This window comes from Microcaecilia unicolor, chromosome 1, assembly GCF_901765095.1.
Source record: "Microcaecilia unicolor chromosome 1, aMicUni1.1, whole genome shotgun sequence".
In the NCBI taxonomy this organism is placed as follows: domain Eukaryota; kingdom Metazoa; phylum Chordata; class Amphibia; order Gymnophiona; family Siphonopidae; genus Microcaecilia; species Microcaecilia unicolor.
The window spans coordinates 321,790,621-321,811,723 of NC_044031.1; the positions used below are offsets into that span (position 1 = coordinate 321,790,621).

The 21,103-nt window shown below is 43.6% G+C and overlaps 1 protein-coding gene across 3 annotated transcripts in view; it reads right to left on the reverse strand.

Annotated features, from left to right (window-relative positions):
* SNRNP48 (small nuclear ribonucleoprotein U11/U12 subunit 48) overlaps positions 1 to 12,996 on the reverse strand; it is a 51,317-nt gene extending 38,321 nt beyond the window's left edge. For all 3 annotated transcript variants that reach the window (XM_030208863.1, XM_030208856.1, XM_030208849.1), the window contains exons 1-5: positions 12,802 to 12,996; positions 11,154 to 11,264; positions 8,415 to 8,478; positions 4,133 to 4,210; positions 617 to 805 (exon numbers count right to left, since the gene is read on the reverse strand). In XM_030208863.1, coding sequence (XP_030064723.1) covers positions 617 to 805; positions 4,133 to 4,210; positions 8,415 to 8,478; positions 11,154 to 11,264; positions 12,802 to 12,912 — 553 coding nt within the window. In that variant the 5' untranslated portion in view covers positions 12,913 to 12,996. The remainder of the gene's footprint in view (positions 1 to 616; positions 806 to 4,132; positions 4,211 to 8,414; positions 8,479 to 11,153; positions 11,265 to 12,801) is intronic.
* Positions 12,997 to 21,103: the final 8,107 nt, after the last annotated feature.

The following is a 21,103-nucleotide window of genomic DNA, read 5'->3' on the forward strand; positions in this document are numbered from 1 at the left end:
GATTGCCTCAATGAATATGTATGATGAAATAAGTTTGCATAAAGTGGAGATTCACTGTATGCCAATCAATCAGTCTCATGCATATTCTTTGTGGCAAACCTGAAAACCCAACTGGTTAGGTGTGCCTCCAGAAGAGGGTTGAGAAGGTTGTTTACAGAATAGTGTGTAGCGCACATAGGCACCCAACTTTCAATTAATAGCGCCTTTGATGCAGCTAAGCGATGCATATCTCCAGGCACCAGCTTATAGAATAGCTTGTTTGTATATAACGCTCCTTCGCTTTGACATTTAATATGTATTGGGTGCAAAAACCTTGGTGCAGATTAGTAAACTTGTTTTCCCACCAGTCTCTTTTTAGTCTCTCCTTGGCCTGGGTCCAGCTGAAGCTGTGGTAAAAGAAGTGAAGTGCTCTTCAGCTTATGCCTAGCCACAGCAAATCTCAGCCCAGCACCAAGATTCCCTAACATGGAGCTAGCTGAAATCTGCTCTTCTACCCAAAGCACTGCATTTTAGATGCCTATTGCCTGGCACCTCAAGGATTTCCCAGTCTTGACCTTGACCAGTACAGCCTGATACACAGAGACATAGCTAAGATTTTAAAAAGCTTTTCCCAAACCTTGATTGACTTTGGCAGCCAAATCCTCAAAAAGATCGGAGTCATTTTCAGTAACCTGAGCACTGGATCTTTGCTTCTTTGTCTCCTCCAGAACATAATCATAGATCGCAAGACGATCAGCTGGAGTGAGGTCACACACAGCATGCTTGTGATTCTGAGGGACTTCAACAGGCACAGACGAGTAAGAACCTACAGTACCACCCCCACACACCCCAAACAAGAAAAAAGCCTCATTAATACACAGCAAACTCTGCATACAATAGAAAAAGAAAAGATATTGTGGACTTGGCAGTGTATATTTAGAGGAATAGTGACAGTATATGTAGCACTTTACAAGGTAAGCATGGATAAATCAAAAGAGAAATATAATATACGGTGAACACAAGTCAAAAGGAAAGGAAATGCTCTATAGAGTTATACATATATATAGTATTTATATCAATTAAATTCTTTTAATGAACTACTTTGAAGAACAGCATTCAATACAATGAAACATTCATTCATTCATGACATTTATACCCCACATTAGCCTGAAATAGACTCGTTCAATGTGGCTTACAAACAAACAATAAAGTGAATAAAACATTATAATGTACAGAATATAATACAAATTACAATAACTTCAAGAAGCAAATTAATACATGTGCAGTAAGTAACCAGGGATTTAGACTATCTCAAGGACAAACAAACAATTAAGGGTGGATAGGTGAGAGCATTAGGCAGGACTAGATGGGAAATCAGATTAAGGGTGTGGGTAAAATTCAAATAGAGTTCTTTGTATTCAGAAAGGCCAGACTGAGGAAACTGTGTTTCAAAATAAAAAAAAATCCCCATATTCAAGTAAAACATGAACTAGTTTATACTCCCAGGATGGGTATTACATGTATCTAGACGTCTATATGAAGTAAGTGTAGCCTAAGCCTCCCGATAGAGAGAAATTCAGATTTATTCAGATTTACCCAATAACTTTCTTTGATTCCTACCAGACCAGTCCATATGCCTGAGTTTATGCTCCCCTACCAGCAGATGGAGACAATTTTGCTAACATCACCTTACACAGAGTTCTATTCAGACTTACCACTCCAATATACCTGTACCAAATAACAAAAATTAATCACCCGAGTGTGGTGGGTACGGAGAAAGAGGCAGTCTCCTATTGACATGGCCAACTGAACCTTCTTCCCAACTGGAAGCTTAAAACAATGGTAATCTAAACTATGAGAACTTAAACAGATGATGGAAGCTAATTATTTTACAGACGAGCATGCTATGTAGATAGGCAAAGCAAACAATAACTGAAGGAGTTCTGGACTGGACTGGTTAGAATCAAGGAAAGAAAATTAGCAGGTAAGTAAATTTATCATCAGTTCAGACACCTGGGATGTACTTGAACAGACCCTCGAGTGGGTTGGAAACCAAGAGGCCCTGCAGATGACCTTCTCTCTGGCCTACACCTGACAGGCAAGAAAGGATTCCTTTCTTGATGATGTATGTGCCATTTTGTGACAACCATTGTCAACAGTGGCTTTGTGCTATACCTTTTTGGTGAGATACGTTGGGAAGTACAACAGATATTCAGACTCCTGAAGCAGGTATTTTGATGCCAAAACACAGGACCATGTGGAGTCCATTATAGCTGTTGTTTGCTAATAAAGGCTTTTACCAATCTACCTCCGGAGTCCTGTTTGGTGGTATTCCCCAATACCGAAGATAAACCACTCAAAGGGTGGAGGTGCACTAGTTCCTACGTCAAAGGATGCAGAAGCAAAAAGTAGGAAGGGTAGGCACTTCTCAAATACTGGAGGAGACGTGATGATGACAATAAAGTCTTTACTGCAAAAAAATGACTCAACACAGCAGCTGTGTTTCGGCACGCAAAGCACCTTCCTCAGGAATCTACAAGATAAACAATTTTCAAAACCTTATGATGTATAGCTGATTATGAAAAAAGATGTCTTTATTAAATCAGTACACACAAAACGGTATAAATATAATTCGAAGTTTAACAGGGTTTTACACTGGACTGTCCAAATAGCTTCAATGAATTGTCTATCTTGTAGACTCCTGAGGAAGGCGCTTTGCGCACCAAAACACGGCTGCTCTGTTGAGTCATTTATTTTTGCAATAAAGACTTTATTTTCATCATCACATTTCCTCCGGTAGTTGAGAAGAGCCTACTCTTCCTACTTTTTGCTTCTGGTGGTATTCCCTTACATCCCTTTCCTATTCCATTGGCTTTCTCTCTGGCCTACACAGCTAGTCTATAATGCTTAAGAATATAAGAAACGCCATGCTGAGTCACACCAAGGTGTGACTCAGCCCAACATGCAGTCTCCAACAATGGCCAGTCTGGGTCACAATATTTCTCATAGCTCATTTCCAGGGATAAGAAATGTTTTCACCAAATCTACCTGGCTAATAACTTTATTTTATGGACTTCCTCCAGGAACTTGCCCCAAACGTCTTTTGAATCTCACTACATCAGTCATTTTGACTATACCCTTGGCAACAGATTCCATAGCTTAATTGTTTTCAGTCTGCTGGATATTAATTTTGACATCTTGTTCCAGTTGTTTCCACCATTCTATAGTTAACAGTTTCACCTATTCATGGTTTTATATTTTTTTCTATGCTGAAGAGCCCTGAACTGTTAGTTTACTTTACCTGGGGCTTATATTCCGCTCACATTTCAAAAGGTTCGATGTAGAGTACAATAAAAGAAGACAGTAACAGTTACTACTGGGATGTGTTACATAGAACAAAAACTAACATAGTAGGCTAACCAGATATTACAGAGTTCAGCTTCTTAGCCTAACATATTGAACTGATCTAATACTAGGAAAGCAGTATAAAGGAATTTATTAGAGTTCAGTTTCTTAACCTAACATTTTGAAATGATCTAAGAGTAGGTAAGCAGTATTTGGAGGAATTTATGACAGTATAAATTTCTTGAAAAGTGTAGATTTTATTGCCCTGCGAAACCGAGTACAGCAGGTAATGCTAAGCACCAATTCTGGCAGGGTGTTCCAGATCCTGGCAGTTTAATACGGGAATAAGCTAGCGAGCACTCTCTTGAAGCAAAATCCCTTGCAGGATGGGAAAGACAGTTTAAGGAGGTTTTTTGTGCCATGACCTGAATTCAGAATTGCAATTACAGAAAACAAATAAGGTGGGGCAAAACTCTGGATTATTTTGAAAATAAAACAGCAATGTTTAAAAACAATTCTGGCTTCTACAGGTAGTCAGTGGAACTGGATGTAAAGATGAAAAACCCTGTCAAATTTTTCAAGCCACAGACGAGTCGTATGGGTGTATTTTGAGTGGTCTGTAATTTGTGTAATAGGTTCCTGGGGCAGACTATGTAGATGATATTGCAGTAATCCAGTTTAGTTAGAATCGGGGCCTGAACCATACGTCTAAAAAGTGTTCTTGTGTGAAGTACTTTGCTTTTAAAACAGAATATGCACAAGTATGGCAGTTTTACAGCTGTAACACTGGATAATAGATTGCACTTACTCTCATTGTATGCAGATCCTCTCTCGTGTGAAGCTCTCTCTCTTGCTCGTCTGATTATTTGAGTCTGCAGAGCCTGATCTACAAAAAAACCCCCAATAATTTAGGAAGAGCAACAGATGTAATAGAACACCCATGCACAATAATCAACAGTGGGCTTGATTTAGGATGACACATGTTTCTGTACAAATGATACATGGAACATAAGCAGAGTACCAGAACTTCAAAATTCAGGGGAGTGTACAACAAAGTCATACTGCCTGGATCCTAATTCATTCTATATGAAAAAAAGGGATAAATATTGGGGCTGCTGTGTTTTATACAGCATGGGAACTTGTAAACATACACTATGAGCCAAATATCATCTGTATAGAGGCATAGGCTGTTTCCAACTGGATAAGCGTGGTCTATGGAACCATTAAGATACAAAAAATGACAGAAGTGAGGGCAGAACCCTGAGGGACAACACAAAGAAGAGTACATACCTGAGAAAGGCAGAAATACAGTCATCATGAAGGCATAATAGTTGGGTTGGGTTTTTTTTCCCTCTAAGTACAGTACCGCCTCTGCCCAGTCCCACTGATCAAGATACTAAAGTCAAATGTAGCATTTGGATCTCAACGCATAACTGTGGATCTATTTCTAATATTTTCATGAAGCTGGACTTTGCTGGACAAAGCTGCCAGAGAAATCTTAGTATTGTGACCTATCCAAAAGCCCAACTGCTTTGCGTGGAGGGTGTGAGTTTTAGCAAAAGTTGGAGAGCTGGTCATATACTAATTATTTAAGAGTATTTGAAACAAAACAAGAGGTTAAATATGGGACAGAAACGTTTAATATCCAAGGTAGCTTCTGAAGTAATGGACGGACAATGGCCTGCTTTCAGAACCTAGCAAGGTTGTCTGGAGGTGGGGCTTTTTTCACCTCCTTACAAATGTAGAGAGACAAGCCCAGAGACAGATTCTTAATAAACTGGCCAGTAAAGGGATCAATGGGAAAGGTGGCTGATTTAAGGGATGCTAAGATTTTCTCAAGCCCAAAGTTTGAGGGTTAAAAAGGTACAAATGCTATTTGGAATTTAGGAAGAAAGTTAAAGGCGTTTTTGTTTACTGTTTAGGGAGGTCATTCCTTTGGTTCCACAACTCAGAACACCATACCTTCCACTATGTCTTCCCCCCCCCCCCCCCACCAAGAGATCCCACACACCTGTCCCATGCTTTCTTGAATTCAGATACAGTCTTAGTCTCCACCACCTCTTCCATAAAGGAGTATGTCCTTAGATTACTTTTGAGTCTATCCCCCTTCTACTTCATCTTATGCCCTCTTGTTCCAGAGCTCCCTTTCAGTTGAAAGAGACCTGCCTCCTGTGCATTTATGCCGTTGAGATATTTAAATGTCTCAGTCATATCTCCTCTCTCTTATATTTGTTCCAAAGTATACATATTGAGGTCTATGAGTGTCTCTGTATGCTTTATGATGAAGACCACTGACTATTTTAGTAGCTGCTTTCTGGACTGACTCCATCTTTTTGAAGGTCTCCAAGACTCTACATAGTACTCTAAATGGGGCATTATCATCTCCTTTTTCCTGCTGGCCATTCCTCTTCCTACGCACCAAAGCATCCTTCTGGCTTTGGCCATCACCCTTTCAACCTGTTTGGCCATTTTAAGGTTGTTAGAAATGATTAACCCCAAGTCTCGCTCTTCTTTTGAGCATGTACTTCTCCTCCTAAATGGGCTATAGAAACCCAGGGGAGCAGTACCAAGTGCATGACCCTGCATTTTTTAGCATTAAATCTTAAGTTGCCAATTTCTGGACTATTCTTCTAGTTAGCTAGATTCCTCCTCATGCTATCTACATCATCAGAGGTGTCTACCCCATTACAGAGTTTTGTATCATCCGCACAAAGAGGCAAATCTTACCCAACAGCCCTTCCGCAGATGAGATCTTCTTTTATCTTTTTTTTTTTTTAACAAGTGTTTGGTTGAGTGCAGATGACATGAGCACCATCTTCTATCACTCTACTACTATATTATGACGTTATAAATCACTTCGATATATACTTGAATTGCAGTACATCAAATTTTGAACATAGTAATATAGTAAATGTTGGCAAATAAAGACTTGCATGGTCCATCCAGTCTGCCCAACAAGGTGGCCAGAACTGTATCTGGTACTGTAATCATGAAGGAGTGAAAGTGCACAAACACTAGCATTCTTAATCTCTATCTCCCCCTGCCAATTTTGGGGCAGAGACTGTAGATGTCTGCCTGGCACCGGTCCTACTTCCCAACTACTGGCGCTGCCATCAAAGGCTACTCCCAACCTTGATCTTGATGTGTCATTTTGTCATTTACAGAACCTAGACTGCAGAAGACTGCCCAGCATTGGTCTTAGCAAAGACTATGGGCACATAGGTACTATCATACAATTGCTGTACCCCCCTGGTTACCCCTTTCAGATTTTTATATCTGTTTTTAAAATGCATTTTTGATTAGAGAAGTGGTATAGAAATGTGTGTTAAATACATAAAGTTGGGTCTTCCGCACATTACCGGTACTTGGAGAGCTGAAGGATAGGAGGTTCCTTCAGCAAGAATGCTGGTCTTCCAGTGAACACTACATCAATTGCAGTTCATCCAAAACGCTGCAGTGTTATTAGCAGGAGCTTCCCTTAAAGATCATATTAAACAGAGTACAGTGGTCCTTCACTGGAGCACAATTCAAGATTCTGTAATTGGCCTTTAAAGCTATGCAGGGCATTGATCAATCTTATCTACAGGGTGGCCTGCACACGTATGTTCTGATTAGAGTGTTAGGATCCCACAGATACCTGTTTGTTAGAGTACAGTTAGACCACATTTGCAACCAGGGCCTTTTCCTGCATTATCCTTCAGTAGTGGAATAAGTTACCACAGGAGTTGAGGCAAACAACTGATTCTTTATCTTGGGCTTTTTCATCATGGCTTTCAGTTTTAACTATTTTTATTTTTGATTTGAGTATGATTTTCATATGACTTTTCCTCTGTTTCATTTAATACATGTTAAAATGTTTAATCATACTTTTCTGCACAAGTGCTTGATCATTTTCGAAATTGTTAATAAATAAAAATTTTAAAAATAACTATTTTTATTTTTGTAAATCTGCATATTACAATTGTAATATGATGTAGTAGAAAATGCCAATTCATCAGTTTTTACCTCCTCTTCCCAGCCAACTGGTGCCTGGGCAATTATCCATTTGTGGGAAAACTTTGCAGAACTTTAACACAACCATCTCTCTCAGGTTAAAACAAATCCTTCCCAACTCCCAGAAAACAAATTAGAGCAAAACCTAGATTGGCACCATCTGAATTATTGGACAGCTGCAGCAACAACTGAATACAGAACCTAGCAGGTATACAGGGCTCACATAAAATAACATCTGAATATAATTTATCTTGGGTGGTACTAACACGTATGCCACAAATTCTAAAATATTCTGATTCTTCTTGGACTAACATCAACAAACATTCTTAGCTGATTTAATAAAAGCTGACATTATAGTTTTGCTGTACCATAGTAACAAGGCATCATCAAACCACATTATAGTTTATTCACGCTTTTTATACCACCCAATCTGATCAGCAGATCTGGGCAGTGTACAAAAACTAAAATTTACAAAATACAGAACTTCAAGAAAAGAACTACATAAAATCAATTGACAGAAAAGGTAAGGAGCAAGGAAGGAAAAACTTGCCAGTACTGATGATAGCCCAGGAGTCTCTACTATTTATTGTTGAAAAATCTGGTCAAACAGCCATGCTTTCAAAAGTTTCTTAAAGGACTTGAAAGACAGTTCGGTCCTAAGGCTTAATGGAATTGAATTCCATTGGGCAGGGGCCGCAAAGAAAAATGCACGGCGACGTGTGCTTTCAAGTTGTGCATGTTTACCTATATTTATTGCTCATCTTGGTTTCTTTTTTGTTGTTTTTTTTTTTTTTTAAGAGACAAATCAGTTAACTGGCCAGTACTATTTATCCTAGAATCCCTCCCCCTACCAGAGCTTTCTAACACTGTTTGCTATACACCAGCTTTGGCAAAACCCTATCTTTCATATGCAAATCGAAAGCATGAAACTAAAACAGCACAAGCAAGCATGTCAATTATATACCTGTCAAATACATGATTAATAAATTTAGGTGTCATGCTCTTGGAGTGGCTAGGGGTAGAAGTGAAATAAATGCTTTCATGTGCCATCCGTTTGCAATTAAAAACAGTAAGTCAGCAGCAGATTACTTACTTACCAATAACAGCTGTGGGTAGTTGCGTTTTCCCATAGAAAAAGTTAGGGTCATACAACACATCAGTCTGAAACACCAAAAACAAAATTCATTGACACCAATACACAGTGGGACAGACAGCATATCATTTAGGGCCCCTTTTACAAAGCGGTGGTAAGCCCAATGTGGGCTTACTGCTCGCTAAAATGGAAGTGCCGCCGGGCTACCAAACAAGTCCGGCAGTACTTCTCACCCCCAGCACGTTGTCATATCCAGCGCTACAGAAATATATTTATTTTTGTAAAACTGGTGTGTACCCGGCGGTAATTGGGCAGTACCGCCTGCTGCCCGGTTACCGCTGGAGCCTTTACCACCACCTCAATTGGTGGTGGTAAGGGCTTCTCCCCTCCCCCTCCCCCTCCCCCTCCCCAATGGCCGCACGGCAAGTGTGTCACTTGCTGCATGGCCATTTCTTTAAAAAAAATAAGAAAGACCTACCTTTTACCAGCTGTGGTAAAAGGGGGCCTTGGTGCGTGTCAAAAATATGCACAGATGCCAGCGCAGGCCCCTTTTTGCTGTAGTTTGGTAAAAGGGGCTCTTAAATTGTCCAATTTAGACATTTTCAAATTATAGGTGGTACTATCTATTCAGACAGCATTGCTGAATCTATAGGTAAAATATAGGTAGCAGTGCTTCTTCACCCAGTTCTCCAGGCACACCTAGCCAGTTGGGTCTTCAGGATATCCATCATGAATTTGTATAAGATAGATCTGTATACCAAAGAGGCACTGCATGAAACTCTCTCATGCATATTCATGGCAGATATCCTGAAAACCTGACTGGCTGGTCATGCCCCAAGGATTGGGCTGAGAAGCACTGCTCTAGGGCATACATATAAAGGCCCAATCCTCATTTCACAGGAATTTTCAATCCCTACACCATTTGGTAGATCTACTCTGGACTGCCTCCACTCCACTTCAAGAATGACTTCCAGACCCAGACAGTTATCTATATAAGGCCTCTGCTACAATGATACAAGGCATTACAGCACCTTCCTCTACCAGCTATGCACCCCCACCCCTGCAACATCCCTTTGGCTCTGGCTGCTGCCTTATTACACTATTTGAATAACTTGAGGTCAGCAGACATGAGCACCCTAAGGTCTGTCTCCTCACTAGTACACATCAGTATCTCACCCTCCATCATGTACCACTTTAACATGCCACTCTGCCTACAAGAAAGCAGCACATTATTACTGTCCAGCTGGAGATTTCTTTCAGATGCATGGCACTTGGCTGCTCTCAGAGCTCCCCACTGAGCTTAGATCTTTATAGATATCTGCTAGTCCCTGCACCTTTCAAAGATGGTAGCAATAATAGGAGCGGGGAAGGTTAACTCAATCTGAGGTGCTTCTATGGAAGTGATAATCACAGTCTTACCCATGTGTGTTTCATCTACCTCACAAGTTCTCAAGCTTGTCCTGTTGGGTCTCCAGGCAGCCAAATTTTCAGGATAACACAATGAATATAGACGAGATATGCCTGCATGCATTCAACACTGAGCATATGCTGATTTATCTCAGGTATGCTCATTATGTTTACCCTTAAAAAAACCCGACTGCCTGTGGCGACAACACAGGTTTGGGAACTGTTCTAACTGGTTTCCAGTCCAACAAGACATTCCCTTTGGTGTCACCTGAAAGCTTCCAGATGCAAAACCGAACATATGACATCTCTTGGTCACCTTTCAGTGCACACAGTTAGTTACAACTTAAGTGTTAGACATTATTTGCTACTGAATTTCAAGTAATATTTAATTTTGCCAAGTAGTGACAAAAGAAAATGAACATCTGAATTACATACATTTTTTAAATTCCTCTCTTCCAATCTCAAGCAAAATTAAGACTCAATAAAAATAAGTAACATTGGGGCCCATTTTCAAAGCACTTAGAAAAGGTTCAAGAGCAACCAAAATGATAAAGGGGGTGGAACTCCTCTCATATGAGGAAAGGCTAAAGAGATCAGTTCACTTCAGTTTGGAAAAGAGACAAATGAGGGGAGATATGATTGAGGTCTACAAAATCCTGAGTGGGGTAGAAGTAAACTAATTCCAAAAGTTCAAAGACTAGGGGAACACTCAAGAAAGTTACATGGAAATACTTTTAAAACAAACAGAAGGAAATATTTTTTCACTCAAAGAATACTTAAGGTCTGGAACTTATTGCCGGAGGATGTGGTAATGGAGGTTAGCGTGTCTGGGTTTTTAAAAGGTTTGGACAAGTTCCTGGAGGAAAAGTTCATAGTCTGCTACTGAGACAGTCATAGGGAAGCTACTGCTTACCCTGGGATTGGTAGCATGGAATGTTTCCACTATTTGAATTTCTGCCATTTACTTGTGACCTGGCTTGGCCACTGTTGGAGCATACTGGGCTACATGGATCATTGGTCTGACCCAGTATGGCTATTCTTATGTTCAAAGTACCACAGGTTGCCATGGTACTTTGTGTGTTTAAGTGCTTTGAAAATGAGCCCCTTAGTCTTACAATTTATTTCCCAAGTAAAATCTGCTTGGCAGCCTCAGACTGACAGCCATTTGGTAGCACTGACATTCTGTACTACACAAAGACTGCATAACCAAAATAGCAATTAAACGAGAGATTTAGATCAGGATGCTCTGAGAGTGCTAAGCAATGAAACCTACACAGTCTGTTACCAGAACCAATGCCTTGGTAAGAAAAAAGAAACAGCATTAGACAGGTCAGACCTCTTCCTTCGAATATCCCAGCTGCCTCAGTCTGCAAGATGCTACATGGTTTCCCAACACTGCTTCCTGCATTTGATGATTAGCATCGTATGAGCATGATGCTCTCTCGATCTGGAACAGCCAAACACATGGTACAATAACTCACTACAATGCAGACAATATTTTTAGTAGAGATGGGACAATTCTAAGCACCAAAGTGCTTGAAAACTTAAGACTTGTGATCTGACACTACCCCGGACCCAAGAGGAGCTGCTGCAGCTCTCTTAACCCATGATTATAGGTGTTCAAAATTCTATGATTTAGGTACTCCAATCATAATTTTAATTTGGCATGGCTTCAGTGATGGAAACATGCTGAGATTTGAGAAGAGTACGGAGTTGAAGCACACAGAGTGCAGAAATCAAGAGGGAGACCTGCCCAATCACGCTAGTCCCACCCCAGCTTCTGTGCATTCCTATGGCAACCGGGCCAGCCCAACTCCTCCTCCTGTGCTCCTATCCCAGATGTGACAGGAGGGTGGTTTTGATGGGAGCAGGAGTCTATACGATGTGATAATTGAGGCTAAATTGCCTTTCTACTTGAGACCTATGTTACCAGCGAGCCTAGGAAACGTGAAGGGAGTAGGAGGGTAAGTTCTGGAAGGTCTGTGAAGAGGTTTAGAAAGTTTCCACTAAACTGAGTCAACACAGCAACAGAATGCTAACCATGAGTGCTTCACTTCCTTCACTGAGCTAGCAGGCTCCTGCTCTAGAATAAAGACTAGCAAAAGAACTACAAGCGAGTCCTGTGAACTTTATGAACATAATCCAGAACCCTGGGCAAGTCATCTAACCCTTTACTGCCCCAGGCAGAAAAACCTCAGGGCTCCTTTTACTAAGATTTTGCATGTGTTAAGTGCCGTGCAGTCTATTTTATTCCTATGAGGTTCTTAGCATTTAGTGTGCACTAATTGTTAGCACACACTAAATCCATTTGCACACCTTAGTAAAAAGGGCCCTTACACTGTGAACCCACTAGGACCAGAAGCGCCTGTATGTAATGTGTAAAACAAAAATCTAATAATCAACAAAAAGTAGAAAACTGTACAAATTTGTATTAAATAGATTCAATTCCATGCAATTTGCACTACAGAGGGCTGTAACTTTTCAGTGTGTTGTTTTGTTATAATAAAAGAGCAATTTGGCTCTTGATCCAAAGCATACTTTGAAAAAGTTAGATGGGAGACAGAGTGAGTGTGTGTAAGTTGTCATAGGATGGGGGAGGGGGCTTGGAGGGCTCTGGAAACCTTTTAAATCGTTAAGCTGGTGCCAGCAGCAGCACCCGCATAGCTAAGCAGGCGAATTTAAAATTTAAAATTCGCCTACTTAGCTATGTGGATGTCAACCCTGAATATTTATTTGCTCCCCACCCACTATCCCTGACCTGCCCATTTTTTAATGGCAGGTAAGAACCGATATTCAGCAGCGGTGGTTGCGACCAGGAACGATTTAAGCGGGCCGGAGCGTTAAATCGCTTTGAATATCGGCCGGTGTTATCAATAAAGTTATCCGCGTTTGGATGCATTGCTGAGGCAGGACACTAACAGGAAGCCACCCGACAGTTACAACGCGAGAAACTCTAATCTGGGCCACCCCGTCTCTGCTTTTACCTCTCCCACGCCCCCTGGCAGGCTCCAGTTCAAGGTGGCCAGAACCCCTTGCAGCTGTTGCAGACACTTCTCCGCGAATTCCCGTAGCTCCTGCACCCCTAGCCCAGCCATGGAGACAGAGCACAGAGACGGAGAGCGGCACACTCTAAAGCGCACGCGCCGCTCACCCCAGAAAAAGAACCATAGAGACGCACATAGCTCACTCCGCTAGTCCCGTCCTCTGTATACATGTGTTCCTATGGCAACCGTGCCAGCCCCGCCCCTCCTCCTATCCCCCCAGATGTGGTGGCGCGAGGGGAGGTTTTTGATGGGAATAGGAGTATGTGAGACGTGATACTTGAGGCTAAATTGTCTACTAACACCTAGCTTACGGAGCGTAGGAAACGAGAAGGGAGTGGGCGGGAAAGTGCTTTTCCAAGCGAGTGCAGTGGAGTAGTAGAACAAAGTACCAGGCACTGATGATGCCATTCCCTCTAAAGTGGTATTACAGCAATCAGATTCAGTTGTTACAATACTTACAAGGCTCTGCCAGGAAATTAGAAAGACAACATTGCGAATGGCTGCATGGAAAAGATCAGTTTTCATACCAATACTGAAGAAAGGAGATCTGACCGCCTGGAAATTGTTGCACAATCCCTCCCATCCCACATGCTTCCAAGATTCTACTCAAGATCATTCAGTGGACACAACAACCAGACCTGGAACACCCTCATCTCCCCCTATGTTCCCGCCCGTAACCTCCGCTCACAGGACAAAGCCCTTCCCTCAGTACCCTTCTCCACCACTGCCAACTCCAGGCTCCGCTCATTCTGCCTTGCCTCACCCTATGCCTGGAACAATCTTCCTTTACCCATACGCCATGCCCCCTCCCTACCCATCTTCAAATCCCTGCTTAAAACTCACCTCTTCAATGCTGCCTTCGGCGCCTAACCGCTTGAGAAATATAGAATGCCCCAATCTATCCACCCTATCAGATTAACTGTTCACTTGTCCTCATTGTAAGCTCTTCTGAGCAGGGACCGTCCTTATTCGTTAATTTGTACAGCGCTGCGTAACCCTAGTAGCGCTCTAGAAATGTTAAGTAGTAGTAGTAGTAGTAGATTGTACACTTGTCTTTAGATTGTTCTCTTGTCTTTTAGATTGTAAGCTCTTTGAGCAGGGACTGTCCTATGTTTAAATTGTACAGCGCTGCGTAACCCTTGTAGCGCTTTAGAAATGCTAGTTAGTAGTAGTAGTAGTAGTAGTACAGTCATCATAAAAGCTTCTTATTTGAGTTGGGGGCGGGGCATGTATCAGATCCGGCCGGAGGGAAGCCTAGTGTCGTGATGTAGCACATACTTCACACTTACACAGTACTTCTCGGTAGCATCCATGCACCCGATGTAAGTAAACCTCAGAGCTTTTTTTTTTTTAATTATTATTTATTTATTTATAGCATTTGTATCCCACATTTTCCCAACAATTTGCAGGCTCAATGTGGCTTACATTTGCCATAATGGCGGTTGCCATTTCTGGGTAACAGAATTACAAATGGTAATGTGTTAAGTTGCATACATACATGGTAACATACATGTAACATAACACGTGAACAGATCATGGTATAGATATGTATCATGTGCATTCCTCCTCTGCGCATCCTGCCTTCGCCGCCCTACCTCCCCTACCCTTCTCCGCTCTCTCTTGCTCCTTCTCCTGCTATCCACGGGAGACATCAATCCCAACCCAGGTCCACCACACATGTCCTCGTCCTCGTCTCGTCTATGCAAACGTTCCCGCGATATCTCCAATCTCATCTCCATTCCCCTCCTCCCCCCTTCCTCCTTCCCCTTCTCGTGTGCCCTGTGGAATGCCCACTCAATCTGCAACAAACTTACCTTCACCCATGATCTCTTCATCTCCCATTCCCTCCATCTGCTCGCCCTAACCGAAACCTGGCTCACCCCCGACGACTCTGCCTCAGTTGCAGCCCTTTGCCACGGAGGCTACCTTTTCTCCCATTCGCCCCACACAGCTAGCCGCGGTGGCGGCGTTGGCCTACTAGTTTCGCCCTCCTGCAGTTTTCAACCCCTCCTCCTACCACAGTCTCACTGCTTCTCATCCTTTGAAGTCCATTCCATCCGTCTATTCTACCCGCTGTCACTCCGAGTTGCAGTCATCTACCGCCCCCCCTGATAAGTCCCTTCCTTACTGATTTCGATGCCTGGCTCTCCGTTTTTCTTGAGCCCTCATCCCCATCCCTCATTCTTGGTGACTTCAACATACACACTGATAACCCATCTGACTCATATGCTTCTCAATTCCTCACCCTAACTGCATATGCTTCTCAATTCCTCACCCTAACTTCCTCCTTCAACCTCCAACTGAGCTCCACCACCCCTACTCACAAATCTGGTCACTGTCTTGATCTCGTCCTCTCCTCTACCTGCTCGCCCTCTAATCTCTGCGTCTCTGCTCTTCCCATTTCTGACCATCACCTGATCACATTCACACTTCATCACCCTCCCCCTCAGTCCCGCCCAACACTAACCACTACCTCCAGGAATCTCCAGGCTGTTGACCCCCCACCTTATCTGCTAGTATCTCCGATCTCCTCCCGTCCATCACGTCCTCCGAGTCCGTCGACAAGGCTGTTTCCAAGTACAATGCCACTCCTGCGCCCTATACACCCTTGCACCGTCTGTTTCCCGTCCCACAAGGCGCACTAATCCCCAGCCCTGGCTTAACCCTTGCACCCGTTACCTTCGCTCCTGCTCCTGATCGGCTGAACGCCTATGGAGGAAATCTCGCACCCATACTGACTTCATTCACTACAAATTCATGCTATCCTCCTTCCAGTCCTCCCTATTCCTCGCCAAACAGGACTACTACACTCACTTGACTAACTCCCTCAGCTCTAACCCTCGTCGTCTCTTCGCCACCCTCAACTCCCTCCTGAAAGTGCCCTCCGCTCCCACCCCCCCCCCCACTCTCTCCTCAATCACTGGCTGACTACTTCCGCGACAAGGTCCAGAAGATCAACCTCGAATTCACCACTAAACCTTCTCCTCCTCTTCATCCTATCACCCACTCCCTCAACCAATCAACCCAGGCCTCCTTCTCCACTTTTCCTGATATCACCGAAGAGGAAACCACCCATCTTCTCTCCTCCTCGAAATGCACCACCTGTTCCTCAGACCCCATCCCCACCAACTTACTTATCACCATCTCTCCTACTATCACCCCTCCCATCTGTCATATCCTCAACCTCTCTCTCTCCACCGCGACTGTCCCTGACACCTTCAAGCATGCTGTTGTCACACCTCTCCTCAAAAAACCTTCACTTGACCCTACCTGTCCCTCCAACTACCGCCCCATCTCCCTCCTACCCTTCCTCTCCAAAATACTTGAACGGCGCCGTTCACAGCCGTTGCATTGATTTTCTCGCCTCTCATACCATCCTCGATCCACTTCAATCTGGCTTTCGCCCACGTCACTCGACAGAAACGGCATTATCCAAAGTCTGTAATGACCTGTTCCTCGCCAAATCCAAAGGTCATTACTCCATCCTCATTCTCCTCGACCTATCCGCCGCTTTTGACACTGTCAATCACAACTTACTTCTTGACACACTGTCCTCTTTTGGGTTCCAGGGCTCTGTCCTCTCCTGGTTCTCCTCTTATCTCTCCCATCGTACCTTCAGAGTACACTCTCATGGCTCTTCCTCCACCCCTATCCCGCTCTCTGTTGGAGTCCCTCAGGGTTCTGTCCTTGGACCCCTTCTTTTCTCTATCTACACCTCTTCCCTGGGCTCCCTGATCTCGTCTCATGGCTTCCAGTATCATCTTTATGCTGATGACACCCAGCTTTATCTCTCCACACCTGACATCACTGCGGAAACCCAAGCCAAAGTATCGGCCTGCTTATCTGACATTGCTGCCTGGATGTCCAACCGCCACCTGAAACTGAACATGGCCAAGACCGAACTTCTTGTCTTCCCACCCAAACCCACTTCTCCTCTACCTCCACTCTCTATCTCAGTTGATAACACCCTCATCGTCCCCGTCTCATCTGCCCACAACCTCGGTGTCATCTTCGACTCCTCCCTCTCCTTCTCTGCGCACATCCAGCAGATAGCCAAGACCTGTCGCTTCTTCCTCTATAACATTAGCAAAATCCGCCCTTTCCTCTCTGAGCACACCACCCGAACTCTCATCCACTCTCTCGTTACCTCTCGCCTTGACTACTGCAACCTACTCCTCACTGGTCTCCCACTTAGCCACCTATCCCCCCTTCAGTCCGTTCAGAACTCTGCTGCACATCTTATCTTCCGCCTGAACCGATACACTCACATCACCCCTCTCCTCAAGTCACTTCATTGGCTTCCGATCAGGTACCGCATTCAATTCAAGCTTCTGCTACTAACCTACAAATATACTCGATCTGCAGCCCCTCCTTACCTCTCAACCCTCATCTCCCCTTACGTTCCTACCCGTAACCTCCGCTCTCAAGACAAATCCCTCCTTTCAGTACCCTTCTCCACCACCGCCAACTCCAGGCTCCGCCCTTTCTGCCTCGCCTCACCCCACGCGTGGAACAAACTCCCCGAGCCCATACGTCAGGCCCCCTCCCTCCCCATCTTCAAATCTCTGCTTAAAGCCCACCTCTTCAATGTCGCCTTCGGCACCTAACCTCTACCCAGGAAATCTAGACTGCCCAACTTGACATTTCGTTCTTTAGATTGTAAGCTCATTTGAGCAGGGACCGTCCTTCTTTGTTTATTTTGTACCCTAGTAGCGCTCTAGAAATGTTAAGTAGTAGTAGTAGTAATGTGCATATATATGTTAAGGAAGAATAAATTATAGTAATACATGAACGTTCCTGAGTACGAAATTGGGTTGTATCATTCTTTAGGTCATCGACTATGGAGAGACCATATTCGACATAGAGATTGAAGTGGTTATGCTTATTCATTAGTGGTAAGGATGTTGATCAGTCAAGTGATAAGATTTCAATTATGTCTTTGTCGTGTAAAGTCTTATTTTTTGGTGTTTATAGTATGCCTTCTTGAACAGATCTGTTTTCAGTAGCCTTCGGAAGATAGTTAGGTCTTGTGTTATTTTTATGGCCTTCGGTAGTGTGTTCCATAGCTGCGTGCAGATGTATGAGAAACTGGTAGGTATCAGATTATTGGGGGGGGGGGGGGGGGATTTCAATGTGGTGGTAGATAGAACACGATTCCAAATCATCTGGGAAGGGAGAAAAGGAGATACATTTCGCAGTAGAAAATGTGGGCCTATTAGGCGTTTGTTGGAAACGGAACCTTAAGATAAGTGGAATTCACATTCTCAAATAAAGGTACCTGATTGTTGGTGTGCAAATCTGGGAGACCCAGATGGCTTTCTGCCATAAAAATTAGTAATATGTTATTTTATATCTTAGAGGTACATTTTTTAAGTTCCTTAACACATATAGGCTCAAGTTACATGAGCTCTGTTAAGTGCTCACACCTGTTACTGGTGTACATCTAGTCTCTTAGTCACCTACTTTATAGAATAGGCTCCTACCAGGCACCATCAGGATGCCTAATTGCCCTTTTATAGAATTGCAGCTCCCCCCCCCCCCCCCTAATAGGATAGATGTTGAGGTTCTGAAAGTTAGAATTAGGCCCAAGACGTTTTACACTGATGAGTTATCAGACATCAAACATATCCAACTTTGGTGTCTCTGAATTGGTTTTATTATTCAGGATCTTTGTTTTGCTCTCTGGTCTCATCTGTTCCTTTTGTTTTTCTTGCTGGTGTCTTCTTTTTCTCTTCAGTTTCAGCTGTCTCTTCCTTCTTTTGTCTCTTTAACCAGTGGATATTTTAATATTTTTCCTTCTCTGTGTATGTTTCTACCTTTTTACTTTGATGCTTTCCCCTTTTCCTGTTCTCTTCCCATTCCTTCTCATTATTATTATTAGCACTTGTATAGCGCTACCAGACGCACGCAGCGCTGAACACCTGACACAGATAGAGACAGTCCCTGCTTAATAGAGCTTACAATCTAAAATAACACAGACAAGATAATTAAGGGCAAGGGAAGTACTGGGTGAGAAGGAACAAGGGGGGGGGGGAGGCAAATGAGTAGTGGCTAGGAGCCAAAAGCAGCAGTGAAAAGGTGGGTTTTCAGCATAGGTTTGAAAACAGGTAGAGATGGAGCTAGACGTACAGGCTCAGGAAGCTTATTCCAGGCATAAGGTGCTGCGAGAGAAAAGGAACGAAGCCTGGAGTTAGCAGTGGAGGAGAAGGGGGACGACGAGAGATTTGTCCAGTGAGCGGAGGTCACAGGTAGGAATGTAGGGAGAGATCAAATTCTCATTTCCAGTTTTCATCTTCTCTCCATTCCTCTTGTTGGTACTCATTCCTTTTCACTCTCTTTCTCTCTTCTCTGACCCCTCCCCTTTGGCCCAGCATCTCTACCCCTCTCTTCTTCCAGCATCTCTACCTCTCTTTCCTCTCCTTCAGGTCCAGCATCTCTACTCTGTCTTCACTTCCTGACCCAGTCCAGCACCTGCACTCCTCTTCTCCCCCTTCCAGTCCAGCATCTAATTCTCTTCCCATTTCCTCCTGCCCCTCCCCTCAAACCTCCCTTTGCAGCTTCTTCCCTCCCGTGTTAGTATTAAAAAGGACAGTGGCACAATATGAAGCTTCTGCCCAAGCACGCTGTACATTTCTGCCAGGTCCTGCCCCCGCTGATGTACATTTCCTGTTGCTATGGGATGGGACCCAGCAGAAACACACAGCATGCGTGAGTGGAGGCTCCACATTGTGCTTCTGTACTTTTTAATGCTGACACTAGAGGAAAGGAGCTGCAAAGGGAGGTTTGAGGGGAGGAACTATCTAGAGGAATTATCTAGATTGTAAGCTTTTTGAGCAGGGACTGTCTTTTTGTGTATAGTGTACAGCGCTGTGTATGCCTTGTAGCGCTATAGAAATGATAAGTAGTAGTGGTAGTAGGAACTGACCCCATGGGGTTGATAGCAAGAAGGGAGATGCTCTGCCCACTTCCCCTCACATGGTCCAGCAATACTAAACCCATTCAAAAGTACAATACAGCATCACTATTCCCATTACTAAAATTGGGGACAGAAAGTTGCCACTCCCCCCATTTTCTATTTCTGTTGATGGCTCTCTCATTCTCCCTGTCTCCTCAGCTCGAAACCTTGGGGTCATCTTTGACTCTTCTCTCTCCTTCTCTGCTCATATCCAGCAGATCGCCAAGACCTGTCGTTTCTTTCTTTACAACATCCGTAAAATCTGCCCCTTTCTTTCCGAGCACTCTACCAAAACCCTCATCCACACCCTTGTCACCTCTTGTTTAGACTACTGCAATCTGCTTCTTGCTGGCCTCCCACTTAGTCACCTCTCCCCTCTCCAATCGGTTCAAAACTCTGCTGCCCGTCTCGTCTTCCGCCAGGGTCGCTTTACTCATACTACACCTCTCCTCAAGTCGCTTCACTGGCTCCCTATCCGTTTTTGCATCCTGTTCAAACTTCTTCTACTAACCTATAAATGTACTCACTCTGCTGCTCCCCAGTATCTCTCCACACTCATCCTTCCCGTGCACTCCGCTCCATGGATAAATCCTTCTTATCTGTTCCCTTCTCCACTACTGCCAACTCCAGACTTCGTGCCTTCTGTCTCACTGCACCCTACGCCTGGAATAAACTTCCCGAGACCCTACGTCTTGCCCCATCCTTGGCCACCTTTAAATCTAGACTGAAAGCCCACCTCTTTAACATTGCTTTTGACTCGTAACCACTCGCCTCCACCTAACTTCCTCTCCTCCTTCCTGTACACATTAATTGATTTGATTTGCTTACTTTATTTTTTGTCTATTAGATTGTAAGCTCTTTGAGCAGAGACTGTCTTTCTTCTATGTTTGTGCAGCGCTGCGTACGCCTTGTAGCGCTATAGAAATGCTAAATAGTAGTAGTAGTAGTACCTCTGGTGGAGATGAGTTTGGATGAGTTGTGTCTGGTTAAGCTTAACATACAGATCAATGGTGAAATCCAGTTGGAAGTGGTCAGACATGGTACTGGCATCCATTTGAATGAACTAATCAAGCTGTTAGGATAGGACTTCATGAAGTCTAACATATGGCCTTTTTCATGAGTTGCACCCTCGGAGAATGTAGTTAGTTCGCAGTCCTTCAGGAATGATTTGAAGTTGTGGACATTGGTCATTTTCTAAGTGTAGGTTTAAGTCTCTCAGGAAGATAATCCTTGAGAATTGTGACATGGCAGAGGAAGTAATCTCTACAAGCAGTGGTTCTGCCTTGG